Source organism: Eucyclogobius newberryi, unplaced genomic scaffold (assembly GCF_026437365.1).
Source record: "Eucyclogobius newberryi isolate DKJ021-1_F unplaced genomic scaffold, fEucNew1.0.hap1 SCAF_7, whole genome shotgun sequence".
Taxonomy (NCBI): domain Eukaryota; kingdom Metazoa; phylum Chordata; class Actinopteri; order Gobiiformes; family Gobiidae; genus Eucyclogobius; species Eucyclogobius newberryi.
In genome coordinates this window covers 33,106,544-33,124,523 of record NW_027316389.1, presented here as the reverse complement: position 1 = coordinate 33,124,523, position 17,980 = coordinate 33,106,544, and the positions used below count along the sequence as shown (strand labels likewise).

The window sequence follows — 17,980 nt, the reverse complement described above, 5'->3', positions numbered from 1 at the left end:
CCAGAGAGACTGTGTTCAGAGGTACTGTGTCCAGAGGTACTGTGTCCAGAGAGACTGTGTTCAGAGGTACTGTGTCCAGAGAGACTGTGTTCAGAGGTACTGTGTCCAGAAAGACTGTGTTCAGAGATACTGTGTCCAGAAAGACTGTGTTCAGAGATACTGTGTCCAGAAAGACTGTGTTCAGAGATACTGTGTCCAGAGAGACTGTGTTCAGAGATACTGTGTCCAGAAAGACTGTGTTCAGAGATACTGTGTCCAGAGAGACTGTGTCCAGAGGTACTGTGTCCAGAGGTACTGTGTCCAGAGATACTGTGTCTAGAGATACTGTGTCCAGAGAGACTGTGTTCAGAGGTACTGTGTCCAGAGAGACTGTGTCCAGAGATTCTGTGTCCAGAGGTACTGTGTCCAGAGAGACTGTGTTCAGAGGTACTGTGTCCAGAGAGACTGTGTCCAGAGGTACTGTGTCCAGAGAGACTGTGTCCAGAGGTACTGTGTTCAGAGGTACAAGGAAAACATGGGATTGTTCTATCATTAATATTGCATAACATATCCAACTGTGTTATGCAATATAAAATGTTTGATAGATGTTTTATACATATTTCACATCAAGTCTTGTACTTTGTTACTTCACACATGACGTAAACTCTGCTGATGTGCACTTTTGACCCTGTCCTTTCTGACCGTGCCCTGTTTTGCCTCATAAAAGGGTCACTGCTGGTGTATGCAGTATTCAGAAACTATTCACAATACTCTGCCTGGAGACCTGCAATGCAGCTTTTTCCTCCACATGAAGACGATGCTTTGGAAGTGAGACGGAACTAACGGCATAAAGATGAGAAGAGAGACATCACGCTCTCAATACCGTCTCTCGTTTTACATGGTGCTGGAGTAGAATGTCCTCACTGACAGTAACACTCACAAATGTGTAGCCGCAGTTAAAACTAGAAGTCTGGGGCTGTGGACAGAGGTGTTTCTAGCTGAAGGCAGGCCATAGACATCTGCACGGGGCCAACTCACCTCTAGGGGGCCCCAGAGTGTTGAGGCTCTTCTTCTCTATTGTTAAAGGCACATTATGTGACGTTTCTGGTGGGTGTTCCACAGAAAGGCCTGACACTTACAGCACCTACTTATGTTTTTACTGTTACCTGAGTCACCTCTCCACAGATCTGGCCTGGTAATATCACCTGCTTTTCTCCATGGAGATAGTTAAGTTTAATGTCGTACTGTGGAACATTCCAGAAACAAGCAATACAATCCCAATGAGACCAGGACCCTCCACCAAAAAGTTATATTTCGGTTGGATTTTTCACAAATATTTTTATAGGTTAAACTCAGCAGCCGTAATAATCTTTTGTTTGTTTGTTAAAGCTAAATATTAGTTACAATAATTACTATATCAACTTTTATTCTACATTTTTTTGCAATTATGGGGAGAATTTTTTTGTAATTTCTAGTGTAATACCCTAAGATTTGAGCTGTGGATGGTTGAATAAGTGACTTTTGTAAAAATCTTATTAATTGTGTTACGTGTTTATTTCTTGATGTTGGCCCTGAAATAAACAAAAGATCATGTATTTGTTCCCTGTGTATTTACTTATATTACAGAGTAGCACATTTAAGGCTTAGAAACTATTGCAATTTTAGTTTTAGTCAGTGACAATAAACTTTTCACATCATGGTTTCATAATATTGCTGTTGCGTTGTTGTATTTTTAGACGCCGCAGTATTTTAAAATGTCTATTATTGAGCCAATGTACTGTGCGCTGAATGAAATGACCTTTTTAAGTGCACTATTGACATCCCTGTGTTCTCTCTCTCGTGCAGGCCGTCCCATGACATCAGCCTGGAGGAGTTTGACGATGAAGACCTGTCTGAGATCACTGATGACTGTGGGATTGGACTCAACTATGACTCGGACCCGTATGAGAAGGTAAACGCTCTTCTCCTTCATCTCATTGTGTTTTAATATTGGTGTAATTAGAGCGATAAAGGACACGTCTTATCGAGTTAAAGCTGAGAACTAGAGATTAGGCTTTCTCTCTCCTTATTTGTGTATTATAATGAGCTGGTTGGATCCATACTTCCCTACTCTCTCTCTCTCTCTCTTCTTTCGTCTCCTCTTCTCTCCCATCCTCCTCTCTCCCATCCTCCTCCTCTCTCCCATCCTTCTCCTCTCTCCCATCCTTCTCCTCTCTCCCATCCTCTTCTCTCCCATCCTCCTCCTCTCTCCCATCCTCCTCTCTCCCATCCTCCTCTTCTCTCCCATCCTCCTCTCTCCCATCCCCCTCCTCTCTCCCATCCTTCTCCTCTCTCCCATCCTCTTCGCTCCCATCCTCCTCCTCTCTCCCATCCTCCTCTCTCCCATCCTCCTCCTCTCTCCCATCCTTCTCCTCTCTCCCATCCTTCTCCTCTCTCCCATCCTCTTCTCTCCCATCCTCCTCCTCTCTCCCATCCTCCTCGCTCCCATCCCCCTCCTCTCTCCCATCCTTCTCCTCTCTCCCATCCTCTTCGCTCCCATCCTCCTCCTCTCTCCCATCCTCCTCTCTCCCATCCCCCTCCTCTCTCCCATCCTTCTCCTCTCTCCCATCCTCTTCGCTCCCATCCTCCTCCTCTCTCCCATCCTCCTCTCTCCCATCCTCCTCCTCTCTCCCATCCCCCTCCTCTCTCCCATCCTCCTCCTCTCTCCCATCCCCCTCCTCTCTCCCATCCTCCTCCTCTCTCCCATCCTCCTCTCTCCCATCCTCCTCCTCTCTCCCATCCTCCTCTCTCCCATCCCCCTCTTCTCTCCCATCCTCCTCCTCTCTCCCCTCCTCCTCTCTCCCATCCCCCTCCTCTCTCCCATCCTCCTCCTCTCTCCCATCCTCCTCTCTCCCATCCTCCTCTTCTCTCCCATCCTCCTCCTCTCTCCCATCCTCTTCTCTCCCATCCTCCTCCTCTCTCCCCTCCTCCTCCTCTCTCCCCTCCTCCTCCTCTCTCCCCTCCTCCTCCTCTCTCCCCTCCTCCTCCTCTCTCCCTGTGCACGTGCCTCTGTGCCCTGTGTGGTGTCTGCAGCAGCACAAGGGGCTGACCCAATGCAGTTTGCTGCTATGCAGAGTCCCCCCCTCCCGCCTCTCTCCCTCTTCCTCTTCTCGTCCCACTCTATCTCTCATTCTCTCTCTTTCCTCCCTGACTTTCTGTCCTCTTCTCATTCCCTGCTTCCTTTTTCTACTTCCCTCTCATCTCAGTCTCCTTCTCTTTCTCCCCTTCTTGTCTTACTTTCCCCTCTCTCTCTCTATCTTTATCATTATTATGTGATATTGCTAACTTTTTTATACAACATTCACTCATTTGTGTAATACATTTGACATATTTACTGCTTTTATAATCTAATGCATGTATTTCGTATTAGGTTTATGCAGGTATAGTGGTTTAAGAAAGGAATACTGTTGTGCAAATGTATTTGGTTCTAAAAATATAATGATATATTGCACAATATCATGTGCAATGTATTGCGCATCATTTGATTGTTTTAGACCTCATCACAGCACTGAGACTGCTCTTGTCAAGGTGACAAATGACATCCGCCTGAACACTGACACGGGCAAAGCCTCAGTCTTAATTCTGTTAGATCTGAGTGCTGCTTTTGACACTGTCGATCATGGGATCCTCTTACAGAGACTAGAGGACTGGGTGGGCATCACTGGCACTGCCCTAAACTGGTTAAGGTCCTATCTGGAAGACAGGAAGTACTTTGTTGAAATGTGTAACGGCGTTTCAGACCACATGCCCCTGACCTGTGGCGTGCCCCAAGGGTCAGTCCTGGGTCCCCTTCTGTTCAATCTCTACATGCTGCCGTTAGGTCAGCTGATGCGCAGCGAAAATGTGAAAATTATGCACAAAGAACAAAGACAAAGTGTTAGCGGTCACCTCCAGAGTCTCGCTCTAAAACCTACAAATCAAGTTAGAAATCTGGGGGTAATAATGGACTCAGACTTGAACTTTAACAGCCACATCAAATTAATAACATTGGCAGCTTTTTACCATCTAAAAAACATTGTCAAAGCCTTGGAGAGACTTATCCATGCGTTTGTCTCCAGTAGATTAGACTGTAACGGCCTGCTCACTGGCCTCTCCAAACGAGTTGTAAAACAGCTGCAGTACATCCAGAACGCTGCTGCTCGGGTCCTGACTAGAACCAGGAAGTACCATCACATTAGTCCTGTTCTCAGGTCTCTGCACTGGCCCCTGTGGCTCAGAGAATAGACTTTAAAACAGCTCTGCTTGTGTACAAGTCTCTCCATGGCCTAGCACCAAAGTACATCTGAGGCATGTTAGTGCCATATGAACCATCTCGGAGTCTGCCAGCCTCCTGCTGGTGCCAGAGTCAGGACTAAACATGGACCGGCCTCCTGCTGGTGCCAGAGTCAGGACTAAACATGGACCGGCCTCCTGCTGGTGCCAGAGTCAGGACTAAACATGGACCGGCCTCCTGCTGGTGCCAGAGTCAGGACTAAACATGGACCGGCCTCCTGCTGGTGCCAGAGTCAGGACTAAACATGGACCGGCCTCCTGCTGGTGCTAGAGTCAGGACTAAACATGGACCGGCCTCCTGCTGGTGCCAGAGTCAGGACTAAACATGGACCGGCCTCCTGCTGGTGCCAGAGTCAGGACTAAACATGGACCAGCCTCCTGCTGGTGCCAGAGTCAGGACTAAACATGGACCGGCCTCCTGCTGGTGCCAGAGTCAGGACTAAACATGGACCGGCCTCCTGCTGGTGCCAGAGTCAGGACTAAACATGGACCGGCCTCCTGCTGGTGTCCAGAGTCAGGACTAAACATGGACCGGCCTCCTGCTGGTGCCAGAGTCAGAACTAAACATGGACCGGCCTCCTGCTGGTGCCAGAGTCAGGACTAAACATGGACCGGCCTCCTGCTGGTGCCAGAGTCAGGACTAAACATGGACCGGCCTCCTGCTGGTGCCAGAGTCAGGACTAAACATGGGGGTTTCAATTTCATGCAGCTAAAATCTGGAACAGTCTTCCTGAAGATGTGAGACAGGCTTCTACTCTGACAATGTTCAAATCAAAGCTAAAAAGAGTTTTGTTTAGCTGTGCATATGACTGAAAGGATTTAATTGTTTTCCTGTTGTGTGAATCACAACGAATTGTGCTCTACAAATAAACTTGCCTTGCCTTGATTATCGCATGTATTGCAAAATCATGATATTACTATATTGATGTGCATCATGTAGATTCGTGAGGGACCCTGTGATTTCTAACCTTGGTCGCTTGCTTGACTCCATGGAAAAAAGATACATTTCATTCCACTATGTGTATATTTCCTGGCCAAACAGCAACATCTCCATGAAGAAAAGAAGGTTTCGGACCCTCCATCTAAAAACATACATGCCTATAAGCCCATAAGTTAAACCTTTTGTAAAAGGCTGACACCAATGAGTTAAAGGAAAATGTCCCAGTCATGCTCACACATCTCTTCCTTGAACTGTCCCTGGTGCTGAGCTAAACCTCCAGTCAGCTCACAGGGTTTAAGCTCTCTGCCTCTGCACTGTGAAGGGTATCTTGCCTTTTCAAGTCTCATCTAATCCTTCGCCACAATGCATCATGGACTGTCAGCTTGTCAGGGTTTAGATACACGGCATTTTTGGAACTTTCTCATGATGTGTTGTTGAAAAGCCCCTGGTAATTGGCAGCGTTCAGAGAGAGAAAAGCATTTACCTTTATTCATTTATTTGGCTGCATCATTTACTGCAGCCAAATTAATTCTTTTGATTTTAGTACTGTAATAAAACTAAAAGTAAACCGTTCTCAGTGAAAAAACATGATGATTTTTTCAATGTCTCTTTTCTTGAAGCTGGGGGACCTGACCTTATTCTTGATGATGACGATTTAATAGTTTCCCTCATAGCGTATATATGCTGTATGTTATATCGTTACACTGCTTAAATGTGACAATACGCATTCTGTCTCGATGTAAAATTGAGAGATACATGCAGAAAAACAACGTTCTGATGCACTCTGCACTCAGCGTACCCGCACTAACATCACATCCTCTCAAACATGCTCTTGTGCACGCGACCTGCTTGACACAACACAAAACCAAGAATTTCTTTTCCGCCCTTCACAATTCTTCCTCTGTGTTTGTGAGAGGCGAGCACTGAGCGAGGGGCAGAGGCATCAGGCGCCGCACGGACAGAGCAGACGCTGGTGTAAGTGGAGCACGTTTATGTGCAGTAAAGAAGTGGAACATGATAAGCACAGACTAAATGCATTAAGCAGTCAACCTATGATGAAGATGTAACCTTAAACTGAAAGATAAGAGAGAGCCTATATTAAGCCCTATATAAGATAAAGAAGATGACATCAACTTTTTAATTAATTTACAATTATTTATTTATCGTGACAGAAACATAATGAATCGAATTGTAGATCCTGAATCGTTAATCCTGAATCGTGACTCAAGTTACCACTGCTATTTCTGCACAGTATTTGATCTGAAAAGCTGTTCTAAAGCTGTGCATGTCTCTGATGGTTCATGCATGTGATGTGCCAATAATTAGTGAGAGCTGGGAACAATTAGACAGATTTTGATACCGGCCTTCTCTTTGCACAGTTTGAAAATGAAATAATGCAGTTTTCAATTGAACAGCACTGCTGTCTTGTTCTGGTGTGTCATTCCCCAAGTTGAGTCATTTGCAGAATTTGCCTCAATAGTTCGTTAGATTGACTATATTGTCCTTATTTAAAAAGCCAGAAAAGCTTTATTAGTCTCCGTCAGTTGTAGCCAGTTCACCATTAATTAAGAAAGTCTAGTTTCTCTGCAGTGATCTGTTCGCTCAGGTTTATTTGCAGTTAAAATTGTGTCTTCACAAACATATTTAGATTATATTTTATTAAGATATTAGAGTTTGTCAATGTACGTGTTACCATAGAAAATGTCCAAAGTTTGTGCACTTGCGCAGAAGCATCTGGGCTTGAGTGTACATGTGCCTGTGTTTCTGCCACACGACCTCTGCTCCTGGTACAAAGGGCCCCGCAGAGGAAACACTGGAGACCCTAAAAGAAAATGTTATTTTGACATACATTTTTATGCCTCCTGAGATTGGGGAATGTCCTATAACTGATAACTACCAAATGATTGCTCTAAACAGAAAGACATTTCAATGTGCATTTTGACCTTGCATTGAGGTCATGTGTCTGTTTTGCCTTCTAAAGCCGCTTGCGGCTCATAAACAGCAGCTCCAGCTCCAGCATCAGTCTGACGGCCCTCGAGAGCACAGCCTGAAACACAGGCACATTTACACAAAGGTTAGGGTTGCTTGTTGGCAAAGACGGCAGCGTAGTGGCCATTGGATTGGTTAAATGAGTGTCCTTGATGTTTACACTGCTCAGCCAATCATAACAAGGATTATCCTCTATCCTCATACCCCATCAGATGACGTTACCATGGGGCTCGGGTCTAATCTGCATAATGCTTGGCTGCCTTTATAAGCGGGCTCACAGAGATGAGAAGGTTGGCAACGCTACAACTAAAATGCCTTTGTGGCATTCGGGTGGTACTATAAATGTTTTAAACTAATTTAAATTAAATAAAAAATAAAGAAAATAAAACCAACAACGCCACCGGGCTTACACCCGGAAAACTAACTAAAAGGACACACAGATTCGTTCTTGATTATACAGAGGCAGATTCCAGTTTCACATGTAATTTATTTAACAGGCTATTAATTTAATAAATACTTTAACACAGGCTTAGGTAACAACACAGTTCGTATCAGTTCTTTATGCGTGGATGTATAGTCTTTTAAGAGTCCAGTGGATCTGGACAACACAGGGCACAGACATCCATATCAACAGAGGGCAGGGCAAGGCAACGGCTCCAGAGCACACCGCCGCTCCAGAGAGTTTAGGTTACATCACGTTAGCTGCCCGGGACCACGCGCTGTGGGGCCATGACAGCGAGACCACAACAATCCCGAGTCAGCAGAGATCACATCGGAGCGTTAACAAAGCGGCGCCAGGTGACAGGCCACGGCACTGGAGAGCGGAGGTACGTGGAGCAACACCCAGACCCAGGAAGTGCGTAGGTCAGAGGATGAATGACAAAACGGAACAACATTTTATTGGCCAACGGCCCTAATGATTAGCCAATAGGAAGTGGCATGGTCTGCCCGCAGGCCATACTGCCACACCTTTAACAAAGTCAAATTGTGTAAAGCTATAAAATAACAAAAATAAATGTGCTCAAATGTGCCAATAAGTGTCTGTTTGAGGTTAAAATATAAATGAAAATGTACAATAATCAACCACATACGTGCAAGTGTGTGACCATTTTAAAGAGTGCATTACAAGTGTGTGCGCTTTTTAACATTTGTCATTGCTTTTTATACAAAAAAACCTTTATGACCTTTAGCTAAACACAAAAGTGTTCAAAGTACTGCTTTTCATTAGTGAAGTAAAAGTACAGATAAACATGGTCAAATATTACTACAATACAAGTAAAAGTGGCTCAGTCAAATTATTATTATTCATGTTAATGAACTACTATTAGTATTAGTATTCAACTTTTTCAGGATGTATTGTACTTTGGAAATGGGAAATCTTATTTGACCAATATTTTGTAAATTAAATATCTCCAAAACAAAAGCAAGAATAAGCCGACTCAAACTCTCTGGAGTGAGCGTCATCAGGCTTTGAACCTGTTACGAAATATAGTAGAGTAGAAGGTATTATATTTCTGTTTCACTTGGAAAATTGGAGTAATAAGTACTCCACTGGCTACATGTTGTACAATAAAAATACTTATATTCAGAGTGCTCACTCAGTTTCTAATTCTATTACAAAGATTGTTGGTGAAAATAACTATAACTACTTACCATGTTACCAATATTTTATCCAATCTTATAGCTGTTTTGTGCATGTAGGATAAAAATACTGTGTATCATTGTGATCTTCATAAAATACAGTTGCATAAAAAACCCAAACCAAACTATTTTCTCATCTTTCTCCTGCTTTGTCACTCCTTTCCTGATCTCTTCCTGTCTCAGTAATGTACAGTTAGACTCATATAATCCTAAAGTATATGCATGTCTCTGCAGCAGGAAACTGTGTTGTTTGCTGCTGGTGGTGGCGGGGGAGGTAAAGCACCTTTAACGGAAGTATGGAGTATTTCTAGTCTTGAATTGATAGTAAATGAGTGGCTGTTGGACCAGATTGGCAGTCACTTTTACAGCTATCTGTGTTAGGGCAGCTGTGGCAACAAAAGATGAAAGAAAACATTTTAACTCACCAATATCATTACCATAATTGATGGAATCGGGGCAAAAGCGATCGTTATGTCATTATGGAAAGAGGAGTGAGGCAGGGTCGTGACATGCCTCCCTTACACAGCCAAAAACAGCCAATGAGGACGCAGCTGATGTGGTGGAACATACAATTGAAGATTTATTTATTATTTATTATTTTTGGCCAAACCAGAAACTTCCATACGCACTGTCTTCATGGAGGGTCAGCCATTGAAATAGGACACACATTATGCAACTGAGCAGATATATTTTGCAAGTGGTATGATAAGAAAATATATATAGATAAATACATACACTATTCAGAAGCTTTCCTACTCCGAGGTCTTGATTTGACAGGCTTATACTAATCCCTCATACTTCTTTATGACTCACCGTTCAACAGGATTATTTTGAATGGAGATGGAGCATGCAGTAACTAGACCCAGCCTTTGCCCTATATTCTGTTGACTCCGTTTACAATGCCCTCTGAATGACCTCTGGACACTTGAGACGCAGCTTGGTTTTGCTGCTTCTTGCACACTTGAGTAATCCACTACATAACCACAGTAGAACAGTTGTTGCTTTGCCAGTTTGCCATGCGCACAGTTTGCTACACTGGATTAAAATGGAGGGTTCTTAAAGGGGCTAACTTAGCGAGCAGTGCTGGGCTGGTGTGTGCATATGTTACAGAAGGTGTAGCATAATGTCCTTGGTAATAGGAGGATTATCGATTGTGGTCAACATGCCTCTTAAATGTATTGCATGTTCTTTAAACCTCTGTATCAGTTAACCTTCAGATGACTTTTGGCCAAGTACATTTTTAGTCCAGTATTTTCCTTAAAGGGGACATATTATGCAAGTAATCCTGCATAGTCCTGCAACTGAGGCTCAAGTGCTTGGAAAATTCCTGTTTTCCCCTACTTCCTTCTCCCGCCCACACCTTTTATCAGTTCTGCAAATTACAAAACAAAAGGTAAAATGTGCATCTGCTTATCTTCTTTTTCAATACTGAGTATCTGAAAAACATAATATGTCTCTGTTAAAGGTACAAGAATATATTATGCAAAACAAAGTTATCATATTTAGGCCATCAATCTCGTTCTTGCGTCTTGATATCATTTAATTACAATACAAAAGTGCTCAAATGCCTTCTCCACACAGCTAACTAACATTAAAGCTGGCATTGTTACCCACATTCAAACTGACTCTTTATTGTAGCATGCAGCAGTAAGTCCCTCTTTGTTGGGTTGGCATTGTGACCACACTTAAAAGACCTAAAGGCTTCTTATCCACATACATTTTGGTAATTCAACCTGTAAAGACCCAGGCTAAAGTGCACAATAACATACGATAAACACCAAATTTAGATTTAGACACAGGTGAATACATTGCAGTTTTGATATGATTGCTTTTTAAGATTCAAGATTACTTTATTTTGTCCGGAAGGAAAATAGTCTTGGTTGCCATACAGAAAAAATACACATGTAAAATACACATATAAAATACACATGTACAATACACATGTAAAATACACATGTAAAATACACATGTAAAATACACATGTAAAATACACATATAAAATACACATGTAAAATACACATGTATACACATGTAAAATACACATGTAAAATACACATGTATACACATATAAAATACACATGTAAAATACACATGTAAAATACACATATAAAATACACATGTAAAATACACATGTAAAATACACATATAAAATACACATGTATACACATGTAAAATACACATGTATACACATGTAAAATACACATGTATACACATGTAAAATACACATGTAAAATACACATATAAAATACACATGTAAAATACACATGTAAAATACACATATAAAATACACATGTAAAATACACATGTATACACATGTAAAATACACATGTAAAATACACATGTATACACATGTAAAATACACATGTATACACATGTAAAATACACATGTAAAATACACATGTAAAATACACATGTATACACATGTTGTATACACATGTAAAATACACATGTATACACATGTAAAATACGCATGTAAAATACACATGTAAAATGCACATGTAAAATACACATGTAAAATACACATGTATACACATGTAAAATACACATGTATACACATGTAAAATACACATGTAAAATACACATGTATACACATGTAAAATACGCATGTAAAATACACATGTAAAATACACATGTAAAATACACATGTATACACATGTAAAATACACATGTAAAATACACATGTAAAATACACATGTATACACATGTAAAATACGCATGTAAAATACACATGTAAAATGCACATGTAAAATACACATGTAAAATACACATGTAAAATACACATGTAAAATACACATGTATACACATGTAAAATACACATGTAAAATACACATGTAAAATACACATGTATACACATGTAAAATACGCATGTAAAATACACATGTAAAATGCACATGTAAAATACACATGTAAAATACACATGTATACACATGTAAAATACACATGTATACACATGTAAAATACACATGTAAAATACACATGTAAAATACGCATGTAAAATACACATGTAAAATACACATGTACACTGTGAAACATTCCAGGAAAAACAATAACCTCTAATCACATAGTGCACCTTTAAAATCTGTTGATGAATGATACAAATAGAGTTTGTGTTGAGTGTTGAGTGCACTTCCATCTCTGCGGCTGTATGAGTTCACATCGTCAGCACAACGTCTAAGACAGATGAAAACAGGAGAGTTCAAAGCAGAGAATCGATCAGCAACTTTACATTGTTCAATCACACAATCAATTTTCAGGTTTAAGATTCACTTTACACTCTGATTACTAATGCGATAGCTTTAGAACTTTTCCTGTTTTTACTGTATATATTGTGACAGATGTATACATACATACATACATACATACATACATACATGCATACGTGTAGTATGTCATACATACGAGTAGTATGTCATACATACGTGTAGTATGTCATACATACGAGTAGTATGTCATACATACGTGTAGTATGCCATACATACGTGTAGTATGTCATACATACGTGTAGTATGTTTGCACATTGCTGAAGACAGTGCCAAAGGTGGGTGAAGGAGGGGGTGAGGCGGAGGGTGAAGGAGGGGGTGCGTCTTCATCGTCATCTTCTCGTGTGTGTGTTGTACACAAGTATCTGAAGTACATGGTGAAGTGTGCTCTCTCTCTCGCTCTGTCATCTTTCCTCTGCTGTCAAAACATAGCCTCAAATCTGTTCATGTCAAAACCTGGAGGGCTAATAAAACTTAATAAAACTCTTTGAGTAGGGCCATGTTTTAAAGAAATAACATCAGACCCATTAAACCAAACGTGACATGCCCTCAGACCAATTATTGTTGGCCATCAACAATATATGACCAAAATTAGTACTTTTTCTGACCAAACCTTGTTTCAAGCCTTATACAAGTGCTAATGTTTGAAGGATTATCATGTCCCTCCGCTCTGTATGTTTCACATATTTAGAAGTATATGACATCTTCAGGCATTTTTTGTTTAGTTGATTAAATATCGTGGTAATACACCTTAAACATTTGAGTCATTTTATGTTGTGAAAATAATAATCAACACTGGCATGCAGTTATGCAGACTTCCACAACCTACTCGTCTCCATGGAAATGTAGACTTCCGAAGGTCCCCGCCTTTTGGACATAGGTCATTCTTCCACAACTACACCAGACTGGAGTAATGTCCCCCTCTGATACTGATGATACTGCTGTGCCCTTACCACCAGCACAGTGTTTGTAATCTTTGACTACATCAGATGTATGTTACTCCTACAACAGAAACAAAGCTATTCTTACTTAATGGACAGACCTGTTTCAATGTCTTGAGGGTTCAATTCTCCGGGTCGCTGGTCCTGCTACATAAACCTCTCCTGCGTTAGAACTCCAGCCTCTTTATAACTCTCAGGCGGCACTTGTTACTGGCTGTCATCGACTAGACTTTTATTGCTAAAAATACCTATAAAAATATGCATTCTTAATGTGAAGATCTCCTCTTCACAAACCTGAACATGGTCGTGGGGCTGGTTTTCATGTTCAAAATGTTTTATGACATAAAGTGAAGCATTCCGGTCAAAGCAATAACATCTCATGGAGACAAACAAGTGGCAGACTCTCCATTAAAAAAATGGCATACTGCGCCTCAGTGATGGTATGATATATAAAAGGTATGATATATAAAAGGTATGATATATAATGGGTATGATATATAATAGGTATGATATATAAAAGGTATGATATATAAAAGGTATGATATATAATAGGTATGATATATAATGGGTATGATATATAAAAGGTATGATATATAAAAGGTATGATATATAATAGGTATGATATATAATGGGTATGATATATAATGGGTATGATATATAATGGGTATGATATATAAAAGGTATGATATATAATGGGTATGATATATAATGGGTATGATATATAAAAGGTATGATATATAATGGGTATGATATATAATGGGTATGATATATAAAAGGTATGATATATAATGGGTATGATATATAATGGGTATGATATATAATGGGTATGATATATAATGGGTATGATATATAATAGGTATGATATATAAAAGGTATGATATATAATGGGTATGATATATAATGGGTATGATATATAAAAGGTATGGTATATAATGGGTATGATATATAAAAGGTATGATATATAATGGGTATGATATATAATGGGTATGATATATAAAAGGTATGATATATAATGGGTATGATATATAATAGGTATGATATATAATGGGTATGATATATAATGGGTATGATATATAATAGGTATGATATATAATGGGTATGATATATAATAGGTATGATATATAATGGGTATGATATATAAAAGGTATGATATATAAAAGGTATGATATATAATGGGTATGATATATAATGGGTATGATATATAATAGGTATGATATATAATGGGTATGATATATAATGGGTATGATATATAAAAGGTATGATATATAAAAGGTATGATATATAATAGGTATGATATATAATAGGTATGATATATAATGGGTATGATATATAAAAGGTATGATATATAAAAGGTATGATATATAATGGGTATGATATATAATGGGTATGATATATAATAGGTATGATATATAATGGGTATGATATATAATAGGTATGATATATAATGGGTATGATATATAATGGGTATGATATATAAAAGGTATGATATATAAAAGGTATGATATATAATAGGTATGATATATAAAAGGTATGATATATAAAGGTATGATATATAAAAGGTATGATATATAATGGGTATGATATATAAAAGGTATGATATATAATAGGTATGATATATAATGGGTATGATATATAATGGGTATGATATATAAAAGGTATGATATATAAAGGTATGATATATAAAAGGTATGATATATAATGGGTATGATATATAATGGGTATGATATATAAAAGGTATGATATATAAAGGTATGATATATAAAAGGTATGATATATAATAGGTATGATATATAATGGGTATGATATATAAAAGGTATGATATATAAAGGTATGATATATAAAAGGTATGATATATAATGGGTATGATATATAATGGGTATGATATATAATAGGTATGATATATAATGGGTATGATATATAATAGGTATGATATATAATGGGTATGATATATAAAAGGTATGATATATAAAAGGTATGATATATAATGGGTATGATATATAATGGGTATGATATATAATAGGTATGATATATAATGGGTATGATATATAAAAGGTATGATATATAATGGGTATGATATATAAAGGTATGATATATAATAGGTATGATATATAATGGGTATGATATATAAAAGGTATGATATATAAAAGGTATGATATATAATGGGTATGATATATAAAAGGTATGATATATAATGGGTATGATATATAATGGGTATGATAGATAATAGGTATGATATATAATGGGTATGATATATAAAAGGTATGATATATAATGGGTATGATATATAAAAGGTATGATATATAATGGGTATGATATATAATGGGTATGATATATAAAAGGTATGATATATAATGGGTATGATATATAATGGGTATGATATATAATGGGTATGATAGATAATAGGTATGATATATAATGGGTATGATATATAATGGGTATGATAGATAATAGGTATGATATATAATGGGTATGATATATAAAAGGTATGATATATAATGGGTATGATATATAAAAGGTATGATATATAAAAGGTATGATATATAATGGGTATGATATATAATAGGTATGATATATAATGGGTATGATATATAAAAGGTATGATATATAAAAGGTATGATATATAATAGGTATGATATATAATAGGTATGATATATAATGGGTATGATATATAATGGGTATGATATATAAAAGGTATGATATATAAAAGGTATGATATATAATGGGTATGATATATAATAGGTATGATATATAATGGGTATGATATATAAAAGGTATGATGTATAAAAGGTATGATATATAATAGGTATGATATATAATAGGTATGATATATAATGGGTATGATATATAATAGGTATGATATATAAAAGGTATGATATATAATAGGTATGATATATAAAAGGTATGATATATAATAGGTATGATATATAAAAGGTATGATATATAAAAGGTATGATATATAATGGGTATAATATATAATAGGTATGATATATAATGGGTATGATATATAAAAGGTATGATATATAAAAGGTATGATATATAATAGGTATGATATATAATAGGTATGATATATAATGGGTATGATATATAAAAGGTATGATATATAATAGGTATGATATATAATAGGTATGATATATAATGGGTATGATATATAAAAGGTATGATATATAAAAGGTATGATATATAATAGGTATGATATATAATAGGTATGATATATAATGGGTATGATATATAATAGGTATGATATATAATGGGTATGATATATAATAGGTATGATATATAATGGGTATGATATATAAAAGGTATGATATATAATGGGTATGATATATAAAAGGTATGATATATAAAAGGTATGATATATAATGGGTATGATATATAATAGGTATGATATATAATGGGTATGATATATAAAAGGTATGATATATAAAAGGTATGATATATAATAGGTATGATATATAATGGGTATGATATATAATAGGTATGATATATAATGGGTATGATATATAATAGGTATGATATATAATAGGTATGATATATAATAGGTATGATATATAATGGGTATGATATATAAAAGGTATGATATATAAAAGGTATGATATATAATAGGTATGATATATAATAGGTATGATATATAATGGGTATGATATATAAAAGGTATGATATATAATAGGTATGATATATAAAAGGTATGATATATAATAGGTATGATATATAATAGGTATGATATATAATGGGTATGATATATAAAAGGTATGATATATAATAGGTATGATATATAAAAGGTATGATATATAATAGGTATGATATATACTGGGTATGATATATAAAAGGTATGATATATAATAGGTATCTTCTAGGTTGAGGTGGAATTCCTAACCTGGCCAAGCAGTTGATTTCACACAATATTTGTGTAGAACTCAGAGTGATCCATGGAAATCCAGCTTCTCTCTCTGTTATAGTATTTGTTCATTTCCAACACATTTAAATGTACAACAATATATTTGACTGTACGTTTGTGATTGTTCTAGTGTATTTTTTATTGGATATAATACATTTTTTAATACATTTTTTTTAATGTTTACTAATGTTTTCTTTTGATGCGCAGGATTCCCTCATCCTGGAGAAGAGCGACCTGCACCACCCGATCTGCTCCTTCCAAGACGACTTCCAGGAATTCGAGATGATCGATGATGACGATGAGGATGAGGAAGATGACGATGAAGACGCACCCCCTTCACCCTCCGCCTCACCCCCTCCTTCACCCACCTTTGGCACCCTGAAGAGCAGACCCACCACCCTCAACCTCACCACGGCTGTGTCACAGGTACATACTTCCATTGTGCTATTGAGCAAGATACATTATCCATGAATGCTAATTTAATTATGCAAATAATAGGCAAATATCATGTTATTGTTGTTTAAATGCATATGATAGGTTTTCATGATTTTGTAATTTTTACATAATTTGATGGCGAATACCTGTTGTAAAAATTATAGTTTTACACCTATCAAGCAGCAGTTTGTGAGGAAATGTAGAAAAAATATGTTTGATGATGATTGATGACCTCTGGTGTGGGTAAAAAGATGGTGCACTCAAAAGTTCCCACAATGCATTTTCAAAAGTTGTGTCCAGTGCTGGTCAATAGACCGGTCAATATAGACAACAGAACAGGTCTTAACTGGACACAGCACGACTGAATGAAGCAGAACCTGGGATTATGAATAAATCACTTTAAACTAAACCATTGCTTACTTCACAGACAAAAAGTTGAATAAGTCAGTCCGTTTGTTGAGATTTATATTAAAATCAAACTTGAATGATTAATATTATTTTAATACATTTTTGTACGAGTTTTACAGACATTTTCTTTACCCAGATGTGTCACGTGAGTCGCTCTGTGAATGAGTGCACTTTATGGTCC

General features: G+C 37.4%; 1 protein-coding gene across 2 annotated transcripts in view; it reads left to right on the top strand.

Annotated features, from left to right (window-relative positions):
- Positions 1–17,980, top strand: part of LOC140349080 (C-Jun-amino-terminal kinase-interacting protein 2-like) — a 45,490-nt gene that overhangs the window by 15,822 nt on the left and 11,688 nt on the right. For both annotated transcript variants that reach the window (XM_072435299.1, XM_072435298.1), the window contains exons 2-3: positions 1,825–1,930; positions 17,164–17,382. In XM_072435299.1, coding sequence (XP_072291400.1) covers positions 1,825–1,930; positions 17,164–17,382 — 325 coding nt within the window. The remainder of the gene's footprint in view (positions 1–1,824; positions 1,931–17,163; positions 17,383–17,980) is intronic.